At 41.0% G+C, this 24,173-nt stretch overlaps 1 protein-coding gene across 7 annotated transcripts in view; it reads right to left on the bottom strand.

Annotated features, from left to right (window-relative positions):
* DGKH (diacylglycerol kinase eta) overlaps positions 1-24,173 on the bottom strand; it is a 306,831-nt gene that overhangs the window by 13,659 nt on the left and 268,999 nt on the right. For 5 of the 7 annotated variants that reach the window (XM_040341308.1, XM_040341309.1, XM_040341306.1 and 2 more), the window contains one exon: positions 16,891-17,021. The exons of the other annotated variants lie outside the window; for them this stretch is intronic. In XM_040341308.1, coding sequence (XP_040197242.1) covers positions 16,891-17,021 — 131 coding nt within the window. The remainder of the gene's footprint in view (positions 1-16,890; positions 17,022-24,173) is intronic. 7 annotated transcript variants of the gene reach the window in all.

A 24,173-nucleotide genomic window follows, 5' to 3' on the forward strand; every position in this document is an offset into this window, starting at 1 on the left:
TTTGGATGCATTATTATACAGTATGAGCTGTGGTTGGGGAAGAGTAGAATCCTGTCAGTTGCTGCACAGTACTTGAATGCAAGGTTATTCAGACCCAATGCACACTGCTTCCAAAGGATGAGAGATAGAAGCAGCGAGATAAAATGTAATCTTTTGTCAGTTTTGACCTAGCAATTTGACCAGTAACACATCTCCTGTTTTAGAGTGCCTCCACTCTGGATGAAGTCACATAGGGGCACCTTTGGACAGCAGTACTGTTACTCTGGAGGGGAATATTAGATGCACTAACAAATCAAAGCCAAATACCAGTCCTTCCATATCTATATAGTTCCAAGGTGTCACATTTCTAAGGAACTACACAAAAAAAGGACAATGGATGGGATTTATTAAGCCACCACACCTAAAACAATACACATTAAAGAGGAAGTAAACTTCCTCTGCAGACATTTGCCTTGCAGGAAGAAAAAAAAAATTCCAGCGGTACACAACCTCTTTAAGTTATATTCATAATAGCATAAACAACTTTATTTGTACAAAAAGTATTGAAATACAGAATTAATGGCCACATTGATTGTTTAAAAGAAGCCCATCCCCTTAATATAGATGTCAATCAAATTCATTGATCCATATAAAAAGGCAAAAACAAGCCTAAATTAATGAATATAAATATTAACGCATTTCAATGTTCAAGTAATGTACGTCTTCAGGGGGTCGATGCATTGATGAGTTCTGAATTAAAGATACAAAGAATATGGCCTTAGTTCCAAAGAACTAGTTCAAATGAGGCTGCTGCAATGTCCATAGGTCTAAAGGTTCACATGGGTACTGACTGGATAGAGGGTGTTTAACAGTGAAAGAAAACTTCAAGAAAAGTTTAGACATTGGTATACCTGCTCGGGTTAGTAATGTTTCACAATTGAAAGTATGCAATGCGATGCGATTGCAATGATATGAATGTTCAACCTTCTCTGGTTATTACAATATTAGGTTATTTGCTTTGTAATTGGATTCAATGTGACAAGCTGAAGTGTATTGCATTATTTTTCTTTGTTATGCTTTTTCTTTTGCAATTAAAAACGTTAGTATCTTTTTTTTTTATAGCAAGGAATATAACCACAAATCAAAAAATAATGTAGGCCAATTACACAAGTAGACATATCTAACAACAAACAATGATTGGATAACAACTAGAGTAGGTGTGTTTGCCTAGCATTGGCTCCACCATATAAATTGGACTAGGGCACAATCAAAAAACAAAAAAATATAATAAAATACTAGAATATCCAAAATGTTAAAATGTAAATAAGAAAGGTTTGACTTAATATGGTTTTGGTAAATCTAAAGCAAAATTGTACATCAAGTAATCCATTTTAACAAAAATGAACTTCATATGTTCGGATGCATTATATATTACCAATTTAATTGTCACCTGGTGAGTCAAAGCCTAAATTTCCTTTTAACTTTTTTTTTTTTTTTTAATAGGTTTTGGTGGGAAATTGTCTCATGTATCCGATTTGTGGTCATTTTAATTTCTCCAAGTGTGTTAATGTTTTTCTGGTTTTCCTATTGAGCTGTCATGATTAAATTTTACATTTTGGATATTCTAGTATTTCTTTATTAAAACATTTTTTATTGTACTTTGATCTAGACAATTGTGGCAATAGTGGTGTCCTATATTATTTTTATGAATTTGTGGTTATATTTTTTGTATCTTTATATCAAAACCCATCAATTTATCAACTCCCAAAGAAGACGTAGATTACTTTAAAGGTGAAATGTGTTGGGGTTTATTTTCATAAATTTTTGCTCATATGTATCCTATGTGAGCTCATGAACTTAATTGACATCTGTATTGATCCGATGGGCTTCTTTTAAACAATCAATGTGAGCATTTGGTCTGTCTTTTAATACTTTTTGAACAAAAAGTGTGTATGTTATAAATATAACTTAGTAGGTATTGTTTTATGTGTGGTGCTTTAAAAAATCCCATCCATTGTCTCCTTTTTTCGTGAAAAACAGACTTACAGGCTGGATCACCAGGTGAAGATAAAAGAAAGCCCCCCCAAAAAAAAAAAAAAAATTGGTAAGTTGCAATACAATAAATGTTTTCTTTTGGTTATAAATAATACTCCTTTAAGGAATGATGAGAGCAACAGCCCTGAAGCTTGCATCTAGCACAACTTGTTGTTCCATCTTTTTAGCTTGACTTTAAGACATGGGTGCTCAACCTGTGGACCTCCAGCTGTTGCAAAACTACCATCAACAGTCCCATCATGTCTCTGCCTTTGGGAGTCATGCTTTTACCTCTCAAACCTGCAATACCCCATGGCACTTGCAGTTCCGCAACAGCTGGAGGGCCACAGGTTGAGCACCCATGCTTTAAGGGTTACAGTATGGCTCCTAGCATGCCATATTGAATTCTTATTACAATGTATCCAAAAGCTTTGAACATGTATAGCTGCACTACAACTAGGGTTGTCCCGATACCACTTTTTTAGGACTGAGTACAAGTACCGATACTTTTTTTCAAGTAGTCGCCGATACCGAATACCGATACTTTTTTAAATGTGTCCCCAAATGCAGCCATGTCCCCCCACAGATGCAGCCATGTCCCCCCCATCCAGCCATGTCTCCCCCCCATGCAGCCATGTCTCCCCCCCCATGTAGCCATGTATCCCCCCCATGCAGCCATGTCTCCCCCCATGCAGCCATGTCTCCCCCCATGCAGCCATGTCTCCCCCCATGCAGCCATGTATCCCCCCATCCAGCCATTGTCTCCCCCCATGTAGCCATGTATCCCCCCCCATCCAGCCATTGTCTTCCCCCATGCAGCCATGTATCCCCCCCATCCAGCCATCGTCTCCCCCCATGCAGCCATGTATCCCCCCATCCAGCCATTGTCTCCCCCCATGTATCCCCCCATCCAGCCATTGTCTCCCCCCATGTATCCCCCCATCCAGCCATTGTCTCCCCCCATGCAGCCATGTATCCCCCCATCCAGCCATTGTCACCCCCCATGCAGCCATGTACCCCCCCATGCAGCCATGTATCCCCCCATCCAGCCATTGTCTCCCCCCATCCAGCCATTGTCTCCCCCCATCCAGCCATGTATCCCCCCATCCAGTCATTGTCTCCCCCCATCCAGCCATGTATCCCCCCATCCAGCCATTGTCACCCCCCATGCAGCCATGTCTCCCCCCATCCAGCCATTGTCTCCCCCCATGCAGCCATGTATCCCCCCATCCAGTCATTGTCTCCCCCCATCCAGTCATTGTCTCCCCCCATCCAGTCATTGTCTCCCCCCATCCAGCCATTGTCTCCCCCCATCCAGCCATTGTCACCCCCCATGCAGCCATGTATCCCCCCATCCAGCCATTGTCTCCCCCCATCCAGCCATTGTCTCCCCCCATCCAGCCATTGTCTCCCCCCATCCAGCCATTTATCCCCCCAAGCATCCATGTATCCCCCCATCCAGCGTCTCCCCCCATGCAGCCATGTCCCGCTTACCTGCATCCCCGCTGCCGCCGACTGTGTAATACGCCGGGAACATTACAACTTTGAATTGTTGTAATGATTGGCGCCGCGCTGCGTATAGACACTCCCCCTCGCTCGGGATTGGACAGTTCACCCGAGCGAGGGGGGGTGTCTATGCGCGGTGCGAATCATTACAGCTATTCAAAGCTGTAATGTTCCCGGCGTATTACACAATCGGCGGTAGCGGCGAACGGCGGCGGGATGCAGCGTCACGGCGGCGGGGGGGGGGAAGTATTCTATTTTGGTATCGGGGGTATTTGCGGGAGTACGAGTACTCCCGCAAATACTCGGAATCGGTCCCGATACCGATACTAGTATCGGTATCGGGACAACCCTAACTACAACACATTTATGCAAACACCACAATATAGAAAAAAAACATTGAAAACGTTTAAATATTTTAAGGTGTTTTTGGTTTTAACAACCATAAACGGAGTTGATCGTTACCTCATACAAAAACAACCTCATGTATGCTGTAGGCCCCCAGGCAAGTCAGCAATTAGCTGTTAAGGTAAATAGTTGATGGCGCTGCTTAGAAAACCAGAGTACCTTGGCTATGTCAATCGTACAAAAGTCAAAGCACTTAACCAAGCATGGCTGGATTTTGTCTTCACATTCAGTCTGATGTCAGTAGACAATTTTACGGTGCAGTTGAAATCATCAAAAACCACATAGGAAATCTGTAGTCTGTAGGTATTCTAAAAACTTCTGCTTCCAAAGGCAAGCTTCTGCCTTTCAAATTTATCAGCAGTCCACAAAACAACTTAATTCTCTCCGGCAGTATGAACAGTGCACTAAAGCAGATCTCCAGGCGAACCCCTAATATACACAACTAAAATGCATATATGGGAATGGTGTCTACCTAGTTCTAAGATATATTTACAGCCCTGCCGCGTAGCAAAGCTAGTTGGATTACACCACCGTCCATTTTACAGCCATAGAGTGAAGAAAGAGAAAAGTGTTATCAACCTCTCTCCACCCCCAACCTACTGACTTGTAAGTAAAAGAGGTCACCTGTCTACTCACCATGCTCTTTCCTACTAAAATGTTCCTTGTCTATATCTATATAAAAAAAAAACTTACCTGTGTTACCTCCCTCTCCGAGTCGCTATAAAGGGGTGTTGCAAGAGGCTTACACCATGCAGTTGCAGAGGGTTTTTACCTTACTGCAAAAAACTTTTGCATGCAGCTTCCCCCACAACCCCCAGTCTCCCCCCAATGCATACCTGAGCCCGACATCAACTCCAGCGATGTGCATTAGAGCCGAGGCTCTCACTTCTCATTGGCCACAGCTGCTATCAGAGCCAGTGGCGAGGGAGCTAGGGCTGGGCCAAGCCCCACTCTGTGTGTCTTATGGACACACAGGGCTTGGGAGAGATAACGTAGGAGTGCCTCCATAGCAAGCCACACTCCCTGAGGGGCGTGACTAGGAGCCAGGAGTTACTTTAAACTCCAGTACATTTAATACTAGTTGCATTTAAAGAAATACTGTGTATGAGAACTGAATAATGGATACTTAGCTGCAATACATTGTATAATTTACATCTCCCTGGAATTCAGCATTAAAACTGGACACGAGTAAAACACACCAGGAAGTAGGAATTAGGACCATAATAAAATTCTAAATGATTGTACAGTAAAGAGATTATGCAAGTCAACGTTGAATCTGTATTTTACAAAAAAGGAGAGCATCTTCACATAAGTGTGATAAAATATTTTTTTATGAGGCTTAAAGTGGTTGTAAAGGTTTGTTTTTTATTTTCCATACAGGTTCCTTTAAGCTAGTGCATTGTTGGTTCACTAATCTTTTCCTTCGATTTCCCTTCTAAGTGTTTTTTTTTCCTTCTTTGTCTGAATTTCTCGCTTCCGGTTTCTCCTGAGTAAACTTGCCACCATCATCCGAGCGGTGGTTAGTCAGCTTACTGAGGAGGAACAGGAAGTGAGAAATTCAGACAAAGAAAACAAGGAAAAAAACATTTAGAAGAAAAATCTAAGGAAAAGATAAGTGAACCAACAATGCACTCTTAACCACTAGCTGACCAGCCGCCGAGTCGGCTCGGCTGCGCGAGATCACGTAGCTATAAGTCATCTTGCATTTCAGCCAATAGGGGCGCGTGCGCCGCCGGAGGCGCGCGCCCCTGCTTGCCCCTGGTGCTGACACATTACCTGCGATCACTCGTTACAGAGCGAGAACCGGGAGCTGTGTGTGTAAACACACAGCTCCCGGTCCTGTCAGGGGGAGAAATGACTGTTCGTCTGTTCATACAATGTATGAACAGCAATCTGTAATTTCCCTTAGTCATTCCCACCCCCACTTTAGTTAGAACACACCTAGGGAACATAATTAACCCCTTCCTCGCCCCATAGTGTTAACCCCTTCCCTGCCAGTGACATTTTTATAGTAATCAATGCATTTTTATAGTACTGATCGCAATAAAAATGCTAATGATCCCAAAAATGTGTCAAAAGTGTCCACCATAAGGTCGCAGTACCGATAAAAATCGCTGATCGCCGCCATTACTAGTAAAAAATATTGATAAAAATGCCATAAAACTATCCCCTATTTTGTAGACGCTATAACTTTTGCGCAAACCAAACGCTTATTGCGTTTTTTTTACGAAAAATATGTAGAAGAATACATATCGGCCTAAACTGAGGAAAACAATTGTTTTGTTATATATTTTTGGGGATATTTATTATAGCAAAAAGTAAAAAATATTAATTTTTTTTTCAAAATTGACGCTCTATTTTTGTTTATAGCGCAAAAAATAAAAACCTCAGAGGTGATCAAATACCACCAAAAGAAAGCTTTATTTGTGGGAAAAAGGACGCCAATTTTGTTTGGGAGCCACATCGCACGACCGCGCAATTGTCAGTTAAAGCAACGCAGTGCCGAAACGCAAAAAGGGGCCTCGTCATTGATCAGCAATATGGTACAGGGCTGAAGTGGTTAAAGGAACCTATTTAGAAAATAAAAAAACAAACCTTTACAACTCATTTAAAAATAAACCTGTGCAAAGAACAAAGATAATGTACAATAACTTACAGCAACCAACTTAATCCTAGTTTGCTGAACTCTTATCAGTGACAGGTGAACTGATTTAACAATTTAACATTGCAATTACATTTGTTTAATATTCAGCAAGCCCAATAGGACATGACCATGGTGATATTGGTTACACTGTAGCTCCCAGGTAATGATAGTAACAGGGCAGGGCAGGGGTACTGCACCACGCTTATGTTATGGTGTTGATCCTAAGCTTTATTTGCAATTTCATGTACTATACATCTAGTATGTGCTCTTACAGTTCAGTGAAAGACTGAATCCTAGCATTTTTACACCAAGCACGCAAGAAATGAAGAAGAAAAATAAATTGCATGAATAATATTTTAGGAAGGGCTTTAAGTTATCAAACCCTGATGAAAATACAACACACTGCAATAACAATGGTATGCTTAGAAGACAACACATGAGATGTATTATTATATTCCAACATGCAAAACTAACTCTACACACACACCACACAAAATAGAACAAAAAGTATGCAAACCTTTTTATACATTTTCCATAAATATGATCTGAAATTACACACTATTTGGGGACATAGGTATATCAAAACATTATAAATGATGACTTTAGATTAGAGAAAAAGTGCAGATTTTTTAATATATATTTTGAGATAAAATCCTTATGCTTGTGAGAAGCGATCATAGCTTAAAAGAAGATGAACAACACTGATCCAAACGTATGTTATAATAAGGAAACATTCATGCAACTAAACGTTTTTTAAAATGCTTTGTGACAAGGAGATTCATCCTTTTTACAACCTAGTAAGCACAATACTGCTCTCTTTATTCACTAAGAGATGAGAATGGTAGCCATTTATACCATTAAATAACTAGTAAATGTGTGTTCCCCTGTTTTAAAAATGTTATACTTATGAAACATTTAGGTTCCGTTCACACTAGCCTGCAAAGAAAAATGCAGGGTTTTACTGTACAGGCTAGTACAGTGCTAGCTCCGCATTGCTTGTTTTTTTTATTATTTTTTTAAGTGTCACATAACAATTCATTCTTGCCTCCGCACAGAATCACAGTGGTAGTGACATGTTGTTCCATAGAGTACAGTGCAGAAAAATGCAGGGATGAAGCATTTTTTCACACTGCACCATATTCCCATCAAATCAGTGTTCCAGTGTGAACAGGGACAAAATATAAAAATAAATAAAGGTTTTCTACGAGCCCTAGCTGTGATCTGTGTTTATCCAGTGTGGAAAAAATGCTGGTCACCACAGTGACCAAGAGCCTCTGTAAACAAACATTGCTTTAAGCTTTTGAACCCAATCATTTTTCATTATTTATCACATTAGGACAGAACTAATGTCTGCAGATTACTCATCTGCATTACAGCAATGCAACTGTTAAATCAGTCACTGACATCTTCCCCCTGGGCTTCTTCTGGGTGCTGGGTTTTCAGCCTCTTTATTGGCCAGTGGAGAGGACTCGAGTCCTACAAATGCATGGGATCCATTCATCCGCCTAGCAAAATATTAGGAACATGTGCTGAACTGCGCATGTACAGCTCGGTGTATATTCAAGAGCTGACTGGAAGCAGTTAAGTAGGTTTGTCTTATTGCAGAAGAGACATTGCATATCTCTTCTGTAATAAAAAACTGCTTACCCAATTCAACACCACAAATACCAAAATTCAATTTTTGTTTCATACACACCGGAAAAAACTTTTCGTTCTCTGAAGGATACAGCTTGGCAAGGAATCCTAAACACTGCTCAATTTTTAAGTTACAAAGCAGGATGGGTCCTTCAAATAACACAAATGGGATTTTACAGAGTACAAAAAAAAATCAAATTTTCTCTTTCAGCCATTTAAGGCCACAGCCCAGCGAGGAATCTTAACTGTAGGGCGGCCCCAAAAGAAAAGGCAGGAAGGAAAAATTCATTTCAAACTGCCACCAGCAATACTTTGCAGCCAAAACATGTCTCTGAAGGTGTAGCAACATCCACCTTGTAGAACCTGGTGAAAGCAAGGACAGATGACTAGGCAGCTGCCTTACAGGTGCCTGATAATGAAATATCCAGGACGCACTAATCGCCCTAGTGGAATGCACTGTAACAGGAAAGACCCTTAATGGCATAGGCTTGAACAACTACCTGCCTAATCTATTTTGAAATATTAACTGAAGAAGCTACAAATCCTTTATGCTGAACCTAGGAGACCACAAAGAGTCCATTTTGCAACAGGTAGCTCACAAATACACTGGCACAGCCCGAACCACATCTAGAGAATGAAGCGCAGTTAACTTCTTTAGGGTGTGACAGTTGCAGACAAAGTGACAGGAGGACAATGTTCGCATTCAGATGAAAGGTGCACACAGTTCTAGTAAAAAGGACTGAGAGCCTTAAGGTCCAGGACTGTCTGAACACCATCCTTTTTTGGGACCGTACATAGATTGGAATAAAAACCCTAAACCTTTGAGGAGCAGGGGTGGGAGTGATCACTCCCTGATGGAGTAAGCCCTCAGCTTCCAAATAAAGGTTGTGGAGCAAAGACAGCGAAAGACTGAGAATGGAGATTTTCTGGTGAAAAGGAAAGAAACTATTTTCTAGCACAACATGATCTGCTCATGATTCCAGTTGAAATCCAAGACCAAAAAGGGGCTTTGAGGAGCTTAGAGCCCTTGTCTGAGTTGCCTGAAACAAAAGAAAGAGCAGAAAAGAAGGTCCTTGCTTACGCTGTGGCTCCTTGCCCTTTCTAGTTTGAGGAAGACAGATGCTCTTACCTCCTGTAAGGCTTTTGATATTGTGGCCAAGAGTGGCACCAAAGAGCTAGTCACCCTGAAAAGGCAAGTGCGTCAGAGTATTCTTTAGAGCAGTGATGGCAAACCTTGGCACCGCAGATGTTTTGGAACTACATTTCCCAGGATGATCAGGCACTCTGCAGTGTAAGTGAGCATCATGGGAAATGTAGTTCCAAAACATCTGGGGTGCCAAGGTTCGCCATCACTGCTTTAGAGTCTAGTCTGCTGACCAGAGAACGCAGCACAAAACAACCGCTGATTGCACACAAACTTTAGACCCTGGACCAGTTGGTTTATTAGCTACACTTTTTGATTACACATTTGCCCATTCTGTAAAATATGGGATACCAATGCTGTGGCAACAGTATGCATGGAGCGTGCAACAGATTCCACCTTCCCTTTAGCTGGGTCCTTGAAAGGAGTTGGATAATCCACCAGAATCACAGTTGCTTTGTTCATTGTCAAAATTGTCTGGTTCAGGATTGCTATAGCTTTGGCACCACACAAGGCCATTTTGGACATTTCTATAACCTATATATAAAATGTATCAAAATAGGCAGAAGAAAAGCTTTGGTTGCTTATGGACAACAAAAGGAACAGCTGATGCTCATGGGGCCCTTGGGGGGATATAACATTTTTAGAGTCTCCCACACAGAAAAGACCAGGGCAGACACTGATGCTTTTTTCTGTGCTACAAGAGTAGAGGAGTTGTCCTCACTCAATACATGAGCAGGGTCCATACCTACTTGATATGCAGACAGTGCGGATCCCGCCACAGCTTTACCTCTGCCAGGAGTAATGGCTTTGACTCTTTGAAGATGGCTGCAGGAGAGAGGCTCTTCCAAGATGGAGGAATTCTAAAAATGGCCACCAGAGTTAATCAGCCACCACCATCCCCAAATGAGGATGGCTGCCAGACCTGGGTGAACCAATTTGCCAACCACAAACTAGGGCAGGCGAGGAAACACCAATAAACCTCAGGGGAGGTGGTGTCCAATATAGGACTAATTACCCATAGAACCACACGGGTAAACAGGTAGACATGAAGGGGTATCTGAAGCCCACCACACATTCACTAGGGATGAGAGGGGGGAAACACTTCCCATCCTAGTAGACAGAAAGAACTTACCTATCCCAGGACAGTCTGCCTCCCACGAAGTGTTGACCAGAGTCTACACCGACAGACAGCTAAAAATTGTCTGATCATATGTGTTCTCTGTGAGGTATCTCACCGGTCACCTCAATCCCAGACAGAGTTGTCGCACCTGATCTCGCACACAGCTAGGGGTCTGTATGAGCTTGACGGCTGAGCTGGGGTGACTACTAGGATCTAAATTTTCCAGCCTGTTGCCCAGGTTGGCTGTTGATTGAAGATTGCTAAGCAAAAAATAAAGAAAGCAAGTTACAAAAAAAAAGGGGGGGGGGGTTTGGGGGAGATGACAAAGTCCCAGCAAGAAGCTAGGTTCTTACTCCTAGCCACCAGGTGGGGCTGTCCCTGGTCAGTGCTTTGTTTTTTTTCTGCATTGTGTCCTACTTCTGGTGGCTCTATAAGCCCCTACAGTCCAGATTCCTTGTCGGCTGTGTCCTTCAATAAACATACACTATTGATATTTATTATATATTCTATATAAAACAGCGATTCCTTTATATGTACTTTGATGACTTGTAAAAAAAGATGGAGCAGCACACTGTGCTCTTAATTCCATATTTAAAGTAAAAAAAAAAATATGATTAAAATTTTGTGGGGTCAGGGCACTGGAGAGAAAAAAACTAAAAGCAAACAAATTTAACCTAAAGTTTAGATGCACATGACTAGGCAATGTAAGGCCAAATGGTTTGGGGGAAAATAGAAAATGTAATCTCATGCTCAAAACCAACTTGCTCTTCATATTCCTAAGGCCGTCTTCGCATTAGTATAATTAACTATAAGACGTAAGCTTTCTCTTAAAAAATGTATTGTTCTAAAATTCTGTACGCCACAATATAGTCACACAGCTCGTATAAAATAATTTACAGGCAGGGCACTTTTTGCGATTCGGCACTGCGTAGCTTTAACTGACGATTGCGTGGTCATGCAACGTGGCTCCCAAACAAAATTGACATCCCTTTTATTCCCACAAATAGAGAGCTTTCTTTTGGTGGTATTTGATCACCGCTGCGGTTTTTATTTTTTGCACTATTAACAAAAATAGAGCGACAATTTAAAAAAAAAAAAGCAATATTTTGTACATTTTTTTCCCAAAAGTTCTCTCAGTTTAGGCCGATACGTATTCTTCTACATAGTTTTGGTAAAAAATAAAAAACACAATAAGCGTATAATGATTGGTTTGTGCAAAAGTTATAGCGTCTACAAAATAGAGGGTAATTTTATGACATTTTTATTAACTTTTTTTTTGTACTTGCTATTGCGGCGATCTGTGATTTTTATCGCGACTGACATTATGGCAGACGCATCGGACACTTTTGACACGTTTTTGGAACCATTCACATTTATACAGAGATCAGTGTTATAAAAATGCACTGATTACAGTATAAATGTGACTGGCAGTGAAGGGGTTAACTAGTAGGGGGCGGGGAAGGGGTTAAGTGTGTCCTAGAGAGTGATCATGTTAGGGGGCGTGGCTTAATGTGACATCACTAATCTCTGCTCCCGATGAGAGGGAGCAGACGATCAGTGCTGTGTCACTAGGCAGAACAGAGAGATGCCTCGTTTACAAAGGCATCCCCCATTCTGCCGTTCCGTGACCCAATCGTGGGATACTGTTGGACATAGAGTCCGCGTGTCCCGTGGCCACAGTCACGGAGACCGCGCCTGCTAGGGGGCAAGCGGTTAAAGTGGAGCTTCAATCTCTGAATCAGCATTGACTATTTTAATTCTTATGCTGCATTAGTAAATAAATAGGAAGGTATATTATATTTACTTGTTTTAAACTGTTTTTTTTTCACATTTCTTTAGTTACTTTCTGATTTCCAGGCATAGTCAAATTATATCATACATCCCAGGAGTCTTCAGGAGAGGAGGGGTGTTTTCTCAGCCAAGCACACCCTCCTGTTTGCATGCCTAAGCTAAGGGCAAATGGATGCCATTAACATTACATGAATCATCTGCCCTTAATCAAGATGGCCACAGCCAAAAATGCTAGGTGGGTATTTATTTAGTATTCTTAAGTGATTTCTCAGCAAAATAAAGCATGGAGCAATAGATGCTTTGATTATTAAAAAATAATTAAAAACAGTGTTCTTGGTTTGTGGTGCTCAGATGCAGTGCATTTCCACTTTAGGTACTAACTACAGAGGTCTAGCTGACATTGAATCCCATAAAAATATCATGCATGTACATGATAAACGTATCAAATGCCGACTGTAAATCACTGCGAAAAACTGTCTGCTGGAGGTTAAAATGGTTTGGTTACTTTTATTACTTCAGGTTTATCCTAAATCCAGATAAAAGTAAAAACACACCATAAAATGCAGCATAATTTGTTTAGATCTGTGCAGACAAATATACAAAAAAATCTTCAAAATTCAATATGATCAACATATTTAACAACAAAAATAGTATATGGCTCTCAAAAGGGTTTAACAGGACTAAAATATTATCCGCTTTTACAAGATTTTTAAACAGAGCAAAAGGACGGCATAACATGCTGCAAGCTGTGCCAAAAAGATCCCAATAAAGGGCTGCATGTGCAAAATAGCTGCCCAAAAATATGCACACAAAAGCAGGGCAGAATGCACAAAATATGCAAAGTCTAGCAACAGCATGTGCAAAATATAGCAGTACTAGCATATCATATAAACAATGCTATGGGATTAAAAACAAGACCATCAGACAGGTTTACAGGCCAACCCAAAGAAAAAAGTTAACATTTTGCTTTGGGTGAACTTTGAGAAAGGAGACAGAGCAGAAAATGTATTTTGGTCTGAAACTACAGTATACCTGTAATTAAGTATGTTCTATGTTGGTGCAAGCAGCTGGATCCTGATTCACCACTTTTAACACTGTGAATGGGGAAAAGAATCCTGTGACCATTTATTGATTGTGTAACAACCTGTGTAATCAGTGAAAGAACTTTCCTCAAGGAGGGGGGCGGGGCCTGTTCTTTTTGGACCATCTGTAATGCTGTTCTGCCTGAAACAGTTAACAATTGCAGCGTCAGAAGTTTAGAGACAGGCATACCTGCAGTGATAATTTCTCCACGATCCAGCTACATGCACAACATAACATGGGACACACTATTAGCGTTAAGTGATGTGACTAAAGCTGTAGGGATTTTTTTTCTGAGGCAACGTCAGCTTTAATTGTATAGTCGTGCTCAGTTTCTTGGCTGCTAACATTAGTACTGCTGTATTTTTGCAAATGCTCCATTTTCATTTGCTGCTGGCAGTCTTTGGAAATTGTGCACACTTGCTCTGCTTACTTTACACATAAAACGTTAGCAGTTATTCTTCTATTATACACATGCAGCACTTTATTAACCTCTTTTGGCACATCTTTCTCTTGTTCTGTTTATCGTCTTAAAATTTTTATATTTATAATCACGGGTTAAAACCCTTATGTCATCCATATATTTTACTAACATCTATGATCATGCTGACATATTATGAATACTCTGGCCTAGATTCACGTAGGGCGGCGTAAGTGTGGGCGGGCGTAGCGTATCGTATTTACGCTACGCCGCCGCAACTTAGAGAGGCAAGTGCTGTATTCACAAAGCACTTGCGTCCTAAGTTACGGCGGCGTAGCGTAAATGTGCCGGCGTAAACGCGCCTAATTAAAATTGTGAAGTGGTGGGCGTGTTTTATGTAAATAAAGCATGACCCCACGTAAATGACGTTTTAAACGAACGGCGCATGTGCCATCCGTGGATGTATCCCAGTGCGCATGCGTCGGATAGAATGCCTAAGATGCGTCGAACACTGCCTATGACGTGAACGTAACTTACGCACAGCCCTATTCGCATACGACTTATGCAAACAACGTAAAAAGATACGCTTGTTCCGACGTCCATGAGAGAGTGGGTAACCGCTCAAAGAGAACCAGGTAATCTGATTCCTGTGGTCCGAGCCAAGGGTGCAGGCAGTGCAATCAAAATGCAGGTTAGGATGAAGGAAAAAAGCTGGGACAGCCGCACTCCAAAAAAAAAAAAACTCCTCCTTTAATTAAAAATCACAAAATACATGCCACAGCAAAAAACAGCACAACAAAAGAAAAGCTGACGTTTCGCACTATGCCTTAGTGCTTCTTCATAGCTGTTCCGACGTCCATACTTTTCATGGGCTGCGCCACTTAGAGACCTGCTTTATCGTTACGCCGGCGTATGTCTTACGTAAACGGCGTAACTAAATGCGACGGGCGCACGTACGTTTGTGAATCGGCGTATCTAGCTCATTTGCATATTCGACGCAGAAATCAACGGAAGCGCCACCTAGCGGCCAGCGTAAATATGCACCCAAGATATGACGGCGTAGGAGACTTACGCCGCTCGTATCTTGGCAGAATGTATGCGTAACTGATTCTATGAATCAGGCGCATACATACGATGGCGCTCATTCGGACTTACGACGGCGTATCTGGAGATACGCCGTCGTAAGTCTTTGAGAATCTGGGCCTCTGTATATAGTGTACTTTTAGGAAATTAAGCTGCATTTCAAGTATGCTTTAACTTTAAGTTACGAAGATTGTTGCTGGTCTGAAAATACCATGATAATCTTTGTCTGTAATGATATTTTACAGCCATCCCGGTCTGATGCGGCAGAAATTAGCCACACCAGGCTAATGATCATCAAATCCCTTTGGATATCCTTGTGCAAGTCTTCAAACCTATTTAAAAGAAATCTGTACTGAGGTCATTCTGAAAGTTGCCCTGACATAAGTCTCCTGAAAATGATTAGTTGCATGGCAAAGATTGAAGATTCAGAGGTTTCAATACTTTGAAACTCATTTCAATCTGGATGCTTGTTGTAGGTTAGTGTCTTGTATACACACACACAAATTTTTCATGCCAACTATTTTGATTTGGTTCTTTCTAAAGGCTCTGTTCACACTTGAGCGATTCAAATTGTAGACAGAATCTCTGCGATTCTGCCCACGATTCTAAGTTGTGGCAAATCATGGGACGCTTGCGCGATGCTTAATGGCACCACAATCGAGGTGTGCGACACTTGTAGCTCAAAAAAGAGCAGGAGCTTCTTTTGAGTAAAAGCATCGTGCATTGCAGCTCGATTTAAAATTTAAAATCGTGCCACGATTGGGGTGCCATTTAGAAGTAAAAGCTCTCCGATTCCTACTGTATTACATTTTATTGTAATTGTACAGACTGCCCTAATGATGTAAAGCATTGTGTAAACTGTCGGTGCTATATAAATCCTGTATAATGATAATAATAATGCTTTAACATGCGATGCGCTGGGATTCATTTAAAAGGGCAACCTAAAGCATAAATAAGAACACGCCTAAATACGCGTGTAACATGTTCTAAAGGTGAATATTTAGGTTAATGTGTACTTATGTAATTTGGCACACCAAACCGCACAGTAGCACTACCGTGTATTGTGGTGCGCTGTAGCGCACATGCACTGACAAAATGTATTGCAAAGCCATCAAGAATGAATGGTACCAATGGGCATTTTGGTTTGTTACTGCAACACAACAATGTGAATTGTGGCTCAATCGTTAAGATTTATTGGAAAAAGTAAACAAAAACAGGAAAAAAGATTGCTTTCATTTCAGTTGTTCCACACAACAATGTTTCCAAACCTTCTGATCAGACTTATTTGTGGCTAAACCCCAAAATCGATCAAAAGAAATCAAAAAAGGTTGTAAAAAGATTCATAGTTCCTGAATTAAATTGAAATAGCCAGGAAACTAGCATTTCAAAATCAATGTTAGCAATGGCAGCCTCCATATTTCTCTCATTGTAGGTGTCTTTTCCTTTAGGTTGCCATGACCAACAAGGGAAGAAAGGAGCTTAAGTAGATCATGAGCGGTTTGACTTGAACTGCTATACAGCATGCAAGCAGAACATATGAGGTTGTAAAGGGGATGAGAATTGAAACACTATACAATAAGCATGCTTCCACACAAGAGATGAAAAAGGTGAACACAATGGTAAAAATCAAAACCACAAAAATGTTTCCTATGGTACACTAATAAGAAAATGTTACGTGATTCATAAATGAAAACATTAAAAGTTCATATTTGCAACCTTCAACACTGATCCCAATGTATCTTTGATACAGTTTTTGTTTTAAGATATACAAAGGATTTCCTTAGTGTAAGTTAAGCCATCTGGGTGATATGGAAATATTTAGAACCAATCATGTTAAAGGGTTGTGTTCCTATAAGTGCTGCTGATGGTGTAGGCTGCAATGGCAGAGTCACACAAAGGGAGAGTGCAGGCCACAGAAAACAGTGCAGATTAGTTTACATTAAAGCCAAGCTACAAGCACATAACAAGAAAGGGGACAGGAAAAGAAAAGGGTTTAATTCCCACAAGGAAACTTTTAGAGAGCGGAAAAAGTAGCACAAAGAAAATACCTTAAGATCCCGCCTTTCCAGATGTACTAGCTCTGAACCGCGGATGTCATGACGGATGAAGATTTCTTTGTACTCTCCCAAACTCAGCAGATCCAGCCAAGCTGCCACTTCATCTGTGCCCCACTTCTGAACTACCAAAGTTAAGAGCAAAACCCCCTTAATTTGTACATGCACAAATGTATAACAAGCATAGGTTAGGTTAGGCCAAAGAAAGTGGAAAACAGAAATGCAGTGCTAGCAAAGGGAAAAGAGAAAAAGGTATCAACTTAACAAGTCTAATGGTTCGATTTCTTGTGCATGCAGGTTAAAATCAACAATTCAAACAAATGGCTGTACAAGGACTGGGTTCATTGCTTTGCAGCCGTGCTTTCAGCTCCAACCCCCACCCAAGTTTACCACCCATAGAATAATAGGAATTTGTTCTAAGGGTTAGGATCAGTGATGTAAGGTATAGAGCTTGTGTAAGAATCAACAGTGACAGTGCTGTAAAAACGTTCATTTAGATGGGTCTTTAGAAGACATTTAAAGACCAATTTAATATTAAACAAAAGTTTTCATGATATTAATCATACACACACATAGACATTTGACACTATTACAGGTATGAGTAGAGAGAAAGCCTTTAACTGCAGTTTTCTGTGGAACAAATTTCATTCAAGTGTCATGCAACTACCTCACTTCTTAGACTGCATCTTTCAAAATGCAAAGCAGACTAAATAGATCATGTGGTCTATAAAAAGTAATTCCTATTGTACTTCATGTATTCAGTCTGTTCCCTTTACTTCTTGAGATGAATAAATGAACAGCAAAATGCTGACTAACTTGCCTGTTTTGAAAGAATGTTGTTCCAGGCTCCCTCTCTAGTGCTGGTCACAACACAAACTGCTTAGATGTTTTGGTCACATGGTCTCTGGTTTAGGGGATTGTCATCTATTCGAAACTCAGATCCTGCCATGCAACAAAGACCACAAGTCCGAATACAAGGGAACATGTAACATCAATGTATTGCAGGAAGGTAAGGGTTTTCAAATGTAGCTAGATTTTTTTCCCATTCAGCCTGCTAGTTGAATGAAAAACAAAACGAAAAAAAAAAAAAAAACAACCCAACAAGATTCTTCCAACAAAGATGGATGCAGAAATCCTTCTTCCCACCAGGTCACTGCATTCTAACAGCAGCACCAGCATCTGTCAGAATACGCTGACCTGTGGCTGAAGCTGCTCCTCAAGAAAAAGTTTTAAACGCCTCCCTTCGACAAAAGTTGATCAAATGATCATCTTCTGTTGAGGAGGGACGGCCACACACTAATCTAAAATCAGAGTTAAACTTCAAATAAGTGTATGACCAGCAGCATTAATCCTTCTGTTACTATTTATCCATTCCAGCAAGGCTATTCATATAGCTTTATGTTAACCTTGAGTATTAGTCCAGGTTATGTACATAGTTACAGTGTTATGGCAAATCAAACTCTTGCTGCCCATAGAATTAATGTACAACAGTTAATAATAATAAAAATTATATATATATATATAGCTGTATTGTAGGATTATAATAAGCAAATTTAGGATCATTAGGATTACAATAAGCAAACTAAATATTATTGTTCATTTTGGGTTTGGGGGCGCACCAATGCCATAATTATCATGGCAAAATGCTATTACAAATTAAATAAAACTTATTATTACTGTCCTTGACAATCATATAAGACTATTTTATGAATTACAGCCTAGGTAACCTTTTTTTATTTGGGGTCAATGACTGGTCTGGACCAAATGTACTGGGCGAGGAAAAAAAACAACAGCACATAATCTCTTCATTTTAGGGACTGAAGGCAAACACCAGGCTTTTTTTTTTTTTTTTAACGTGCTGGAAAAAACAATTGTATGCCTTCGAAAAATACAGCAAGATAACCAACATTGGGAAGGGATCTAAAGTTGGGGAATTTCTCTGTCCCTTTGGTTCCCTGCTTTATGCTGGATTTGAAGATTCTTGCTTTCATTGAACATATGAAGTAAGCAGGAAAATGCTTTCACAGGGCAGCAGGAATCGTTGATCTGAACAGGGACAGGGACTCATTCAGCGAGTACACACACTATCTGGAGGCATTCTGAGCCTTGATTATAAAAAGTTATTTAACTGAGGATATGGTTCAATGAAGAGGTATAGGTTAACCCCTCATTAGAACATTTCACATATATGTATTCTTAAGTTTGAGTAGAGTGATTCATCATACAGTTTTGTCAGAAAATCAAATCTGGCATGTATTGCTTAATATTGTGTTATACAGAAGGGAAAATAGAAGGTTTAACTTATCGTAAATTCCTTTTTATTGGACACAGGATGAAGGTCCAGTATAAACCCTCCCACTCACAGCAAGTGTTTAGCAACTATAGTACAAGTGGATAATAAGAACACGGATGAGGGACAGGTGTCCCGTAACGTGTTCCAGGAAAAACATTGTACATATGAACAGAAAAACAGGTAGCAGCCTTGCAAATGTGAGAAACAGATGCCCGATGCTGAAAAGCCCATGGAGCACTTACTGATCTAGTTGAGTGCGCATAGACCAGGAAAGGGAGAACCTTGCTCTTGAAGTCATAAGCCTGAATGATTAGCTGTCAAATCCACCTAGTGATAGTGGGATGATAAGGATGCTGTCCCCTAATGTGACCATCAGGAACTAGAAAGAGGCAGGCTGGGAAAAGGAAGCTGAAGCTAAGAGATAAACAGCATGTATCACATCCAGACAATGGAGGGAAATCTCCTTATGATGTTTTGAGTTAGGTGCTGGACAGATGGTATAACACAGTCCTGGCTAAGGAAAAAACATCTTTCTAAGGAAAGAGGTCCTGGGCCTCAAAAAAAACCTGATATTTGTGTAGCACAATAAAGGGTTCTTTACAGGTTAAAGCCCGCCAAAGCAGAAACCCAACTGACAGAAAAAAGTTGTCATGACAAAAAAGACATGAAAGAATGCAAATGTTGTAACCTGATGCATATAGCGATGGGCCTCCATCCTTATTTAAGAGGACTAAAGCCCCATGGGAAAAAAAATAATACGGTGTGCAGGTTCAAAGTGCCATCTCCAAAGAGCTGAAAGAATTACGTTGAGATCCCACAGAGTCACCGGGGAACATACAGAAGGAACAATGTGAGCAACACACTGTATGAAGGCCTTTACTAAGAAGTGAGAGGCAAGAAGTCTCTGAGAAAGAACCGATAAGGCTAAGATCTGTCCCTTGATAATACCTAGGACCACCGATTCAGACAAGACTGGAAAGGATAAGATTTGTTCTGGGACCTGGGTTTCAACAGCCAAGCCCTTAAGGCCAGGGCCATGGGACATAAGATCTGGATGATCGGGAAGGGCTCACAGAGAGTCTATGTTGGATGTCCAATGAGAAGTAACACATCCTCCTGTGCCAGTTCAGTGTGATCAGAATCACAAGAAAGCCATTGTTCTTTTAAAACCTAAGGAAAAAGTGAGGAAGGAGCTTCAGAAGAAAAAGTAGAGGAGTCTGAACTGATCCCACCGAGTCACCATAGCATTAACTGCAAAGTTTGCTCTTGAACCCAAGTCTGGTGTCCACCACCTGCCTCTGGTCCTCCTCCAGACCCTGCACTTTCTGCCTCCCAGCAGCAGCACAAAGTAAGGGGGTGCACTGTGATGTAAGCAAGGGTGGAGTACTCTTGACATCCAGTCTTACAGATACAACCAGCCCTTTGCAGGCAACAATAATTCTGCTGTGGCCCACGATAAACTTGAGTTTGACACGCCTGCCTTACGCCGTTTTGTTCATTACTGGTCGTGCAAGTCAATTTTTACCATTCTGGAGATCCTGGACGCTCTGTAGCCAATCCTAGCCACTGGTCACAGATATATCTGTTGCCTGGACTAGATCTAGGCTTCAGATGAACAACTACCACTTACTATCCTTGTGAGTTTATTTTATTGGCTTTATGGTGATATTACATTTTTTACATTGTATAATATATGAATGCTCTAAGGTTATCAGAGGTGTCAGCGTTGGGACTCTTACACACATTGTGTATACATACACATACAATATAGTGTCTGGGATTAAAAGTACCATTTCAGTCTTTGCAGATGACACCAAACTATGCAGTTGAATAATTTCCTTACGGGATGTCCCCAACCTACATGCAGTGCACTGTTTATTGGGCAACTATGTGGTAAATGAGGTTTAATGTTGAAAAATTTAAAGTTATGCACACATCTAGCATACTAGGAAAAGTGCAACGAGAGAGAGAGAGAGAGAGAGAGACAGATTTTACCCCTGTACAAATTAGTAATACCTGGCCATAAATCTATCCCCTATTTTGTAGACAATTTAACTTTTGCACAAACCAATCAATATATGCTTATTGGGATTTTTTATACATATACATATTGGCCTAAATTCATGAAGAATTTTTTTTTTTATTATGGATATGTATTATAGCAGATAGTAAAAAATATTGTGTTTTTTTTTAAATTGTTGGTCTTTTTTTGGGCCTGAAGTGGTTAAAGTTTATTTGCTACTCATTAAGAATATGTAAATATTTGAAAGTGTATAGCCTGGTCACAGTTCTACTTTAAATATGAACACAGTTAACAGCCATTCCCATCTAGATGATAGGCAATATTTTTTTCCCCATTTTGGATAGGAGTAAAGGAGAATTATAATCCCTGTCGATTTTTTTTCCCCCATCTGTGTCCCATTTTAGAGATTTCTCTTCACTTCCTGTCCTATAGTCAAACAGGAAGTGAGAGGAAAGCCCTGCAAATTAAGGTAATCCCTTGGGGACTCACAGGTCACCAGAACTAGTGTCCCCATTGGAAGATTTCCCATCTATTACTTTTTTTGGGAAAACCCAGAATTTCGGATTTTTGCCTTTAGTTATACTTTAAATTAGACAGGGCACTGAAAAGTGATATTCCAGTTATAAATAGAATCTTATGGGCTGGGTCACTTGACTTTAATATTCAGGAACCTCTCAATGGAGTTTCTTCCACCATAGTTTGGGAGCCATGTATTTACTGATCTCACAGCTTCTCCTTTTCTGCTTCCTCCTATTGCAGTCTTCTAAATATAAAATGAATGAAGCAATTTTCCCCTCTCTTCTCTTTCCCTTACCTTCCTGTTTTTTTTCTACAGGCCACTGAGGATAATGGGTGGGCACCCTTTAGCCTTCTCAACTCTGGTGCTCAATCCTCCCTCCAGGCATTAGTGTCTTTCTTCTTTTCCCCATCTTTATTGAGGCTTGAGTCCTTGTCGGTAATACACTTCCCAACTGGCTTGCTTTTTGAGTCATATTGCTGCTTGAGCTGTAAACCTACTAGCTTTGTTTATAACTTGTGATTATCTGCTTGCCGACCAGCCGCCACAGTTATACAGCGGCAGGTCGGCTCTACTGGGCGAGATCACGTAGCTATACGTCATCTCGCCGAGCAGCCAGCGATCGCCGCCGGGCACCCGCGATCGCTGGTTACAGAGCGAGAAACCGGGAGCTGTGTGTGTAAACAAACAGCTCCCGGTCCTGTCAGGGGAGAAATGCCTGACCGTCTGTTCATACAATGTATGAACAGCGATCAGTCATTTCCCCTAGTGAGTCCAGTTAGAACACACCAAGGGAACATACCCAACCCCTTCCTCGCCCCCAGTGTTAACCCCTTCCCTGGCAGTGGCATTTTTATAGTAATCAATGCATTTTTATAGCACTGATCGCTATAAAAATGCCAATGGTTCCAAAAATGTGTCAAAAGTGTCAGATGTGTTCGCCATAATGTCGCAGTACCGGAAAAAAAAAATCGCTGTTTGCCGCCATTACTAGTAAAAAAAATATATTAACCACTTCCATACAGGGCACTTACGCACCTTCCCGCCCAAGCCAATTTTCAGCTTTCAGCACTGTCGCACTTTGAATGGCAATTGCGCGGTCGTGCTACACTGTACCCAAACAAAATTGGCGTCCTTTTTTCCCCACAAATAGAGCTTTCTTTTGGTGGTATTTGATCACCTCTGCGATTTTTTTTGCGCAACAACTAAAAAAAGACTGAAAATTTTGAAAAAAATTACGGTTTTATTTTTTTTCTGTACATTTTTTTGTAAATAAGTACGTTTTCTCTTTCAATTACGGGCACTGATATGGCGGCACTGATGAGATGGAACTGATGGACATCGATGAGGTAGTACTGACAGGCACAGATGAGGTGGCACTGATTGGCGGCGCTGGTATGCGGCACTGATGGGCACACATAGGCGGCACTGATGGGCACTCATGGGCGGCACAGATGGATACTTATGGGTGGCACAGATGGGCACTGATAGGTGGGCACTGGGCATGGATGGGCACTGTGGGGTGGCACTGATGGACACTGTAGGGTGGCACTGATGGACACTGTGGGGCGGCACTGATTTACACGTTGCCAGTCAGTGCCCATTTGTGGGCACTGATTGGCATCTTTTTTATTGCTTTTTTTTCAGACTTTTTTTTTTTTTAAATATTTTTTTTTTTTTTTAAATATTTTTTTTTTTTTTGCCCTTCCCTGGTGGTCCAGGGTGGGCTTCCCTGGTGGTCCAGTGTGGCGATCCGAGGGGGGGCTGCGCGGATAAACAATCAGCGCGAACCCCCCCTGTCAGGAGAGCCGGCGATCAGCTCTCCTCTACTCGCGTCTGTCAGACGCGAGTGAGTAAGAGCCATCAACGGCTCTTCCTGTTTACATCGTGATCAGCCGTGGTTGCACACGACTGATCACGTGGTAAAGAGTCTCCGTGAGAGACTCTTTACCGAGATCGGTGTTGCGGGGTGTCAGACTGAAACCCTGTAACAATGATCGCCGCGATGCGGGCCCCCGGGGGCGCGCAGCGGCTGAGAATCCTGAGGACGTCATATGACGTCCAGTCAGGATTCTACAACCGACGTCAATATGTCATTGGCGGGCGGCAAGTGGTTAATAAAAATGCCATAAAACTATCCCCTATTTTGTAAACGCTATAACTTTTGCGCAAACCAATCAATAAACGCTTATTGCGATTTTTTCTGACGAAAAATATGAAGAAGAATACGTATCGGCCTAAACTGAGGAAAAAAATGTTTTTTTTTAATATATTTTTGGGGGATATTTATTATGGTAAAAAGTAAAAAATATTATTTTTTTTCAAAATTGTCGCTCTAATTTTGTTTATAGCGGAAAAACTAAAAACCGCAGAGGTGATCAAATACCACCAAAAGAAAGCTCCATTTGTGAGAAAAAAAGGACGGCAATTTTGTTTGGGAGCCA

This window comes from Rana temporaria, chromosome 2 (assembly GCF_905171775.1).
Source record: "Rana temporaria chromosome 2, aRanTem1.1, whole genome shotgun sequence".
Classification (NCBI taxonomy): Eukaryota; Metazoa; Chordata; class Amphibia; order Anura; family Ranidae; genus Rana; species Rana temporaria.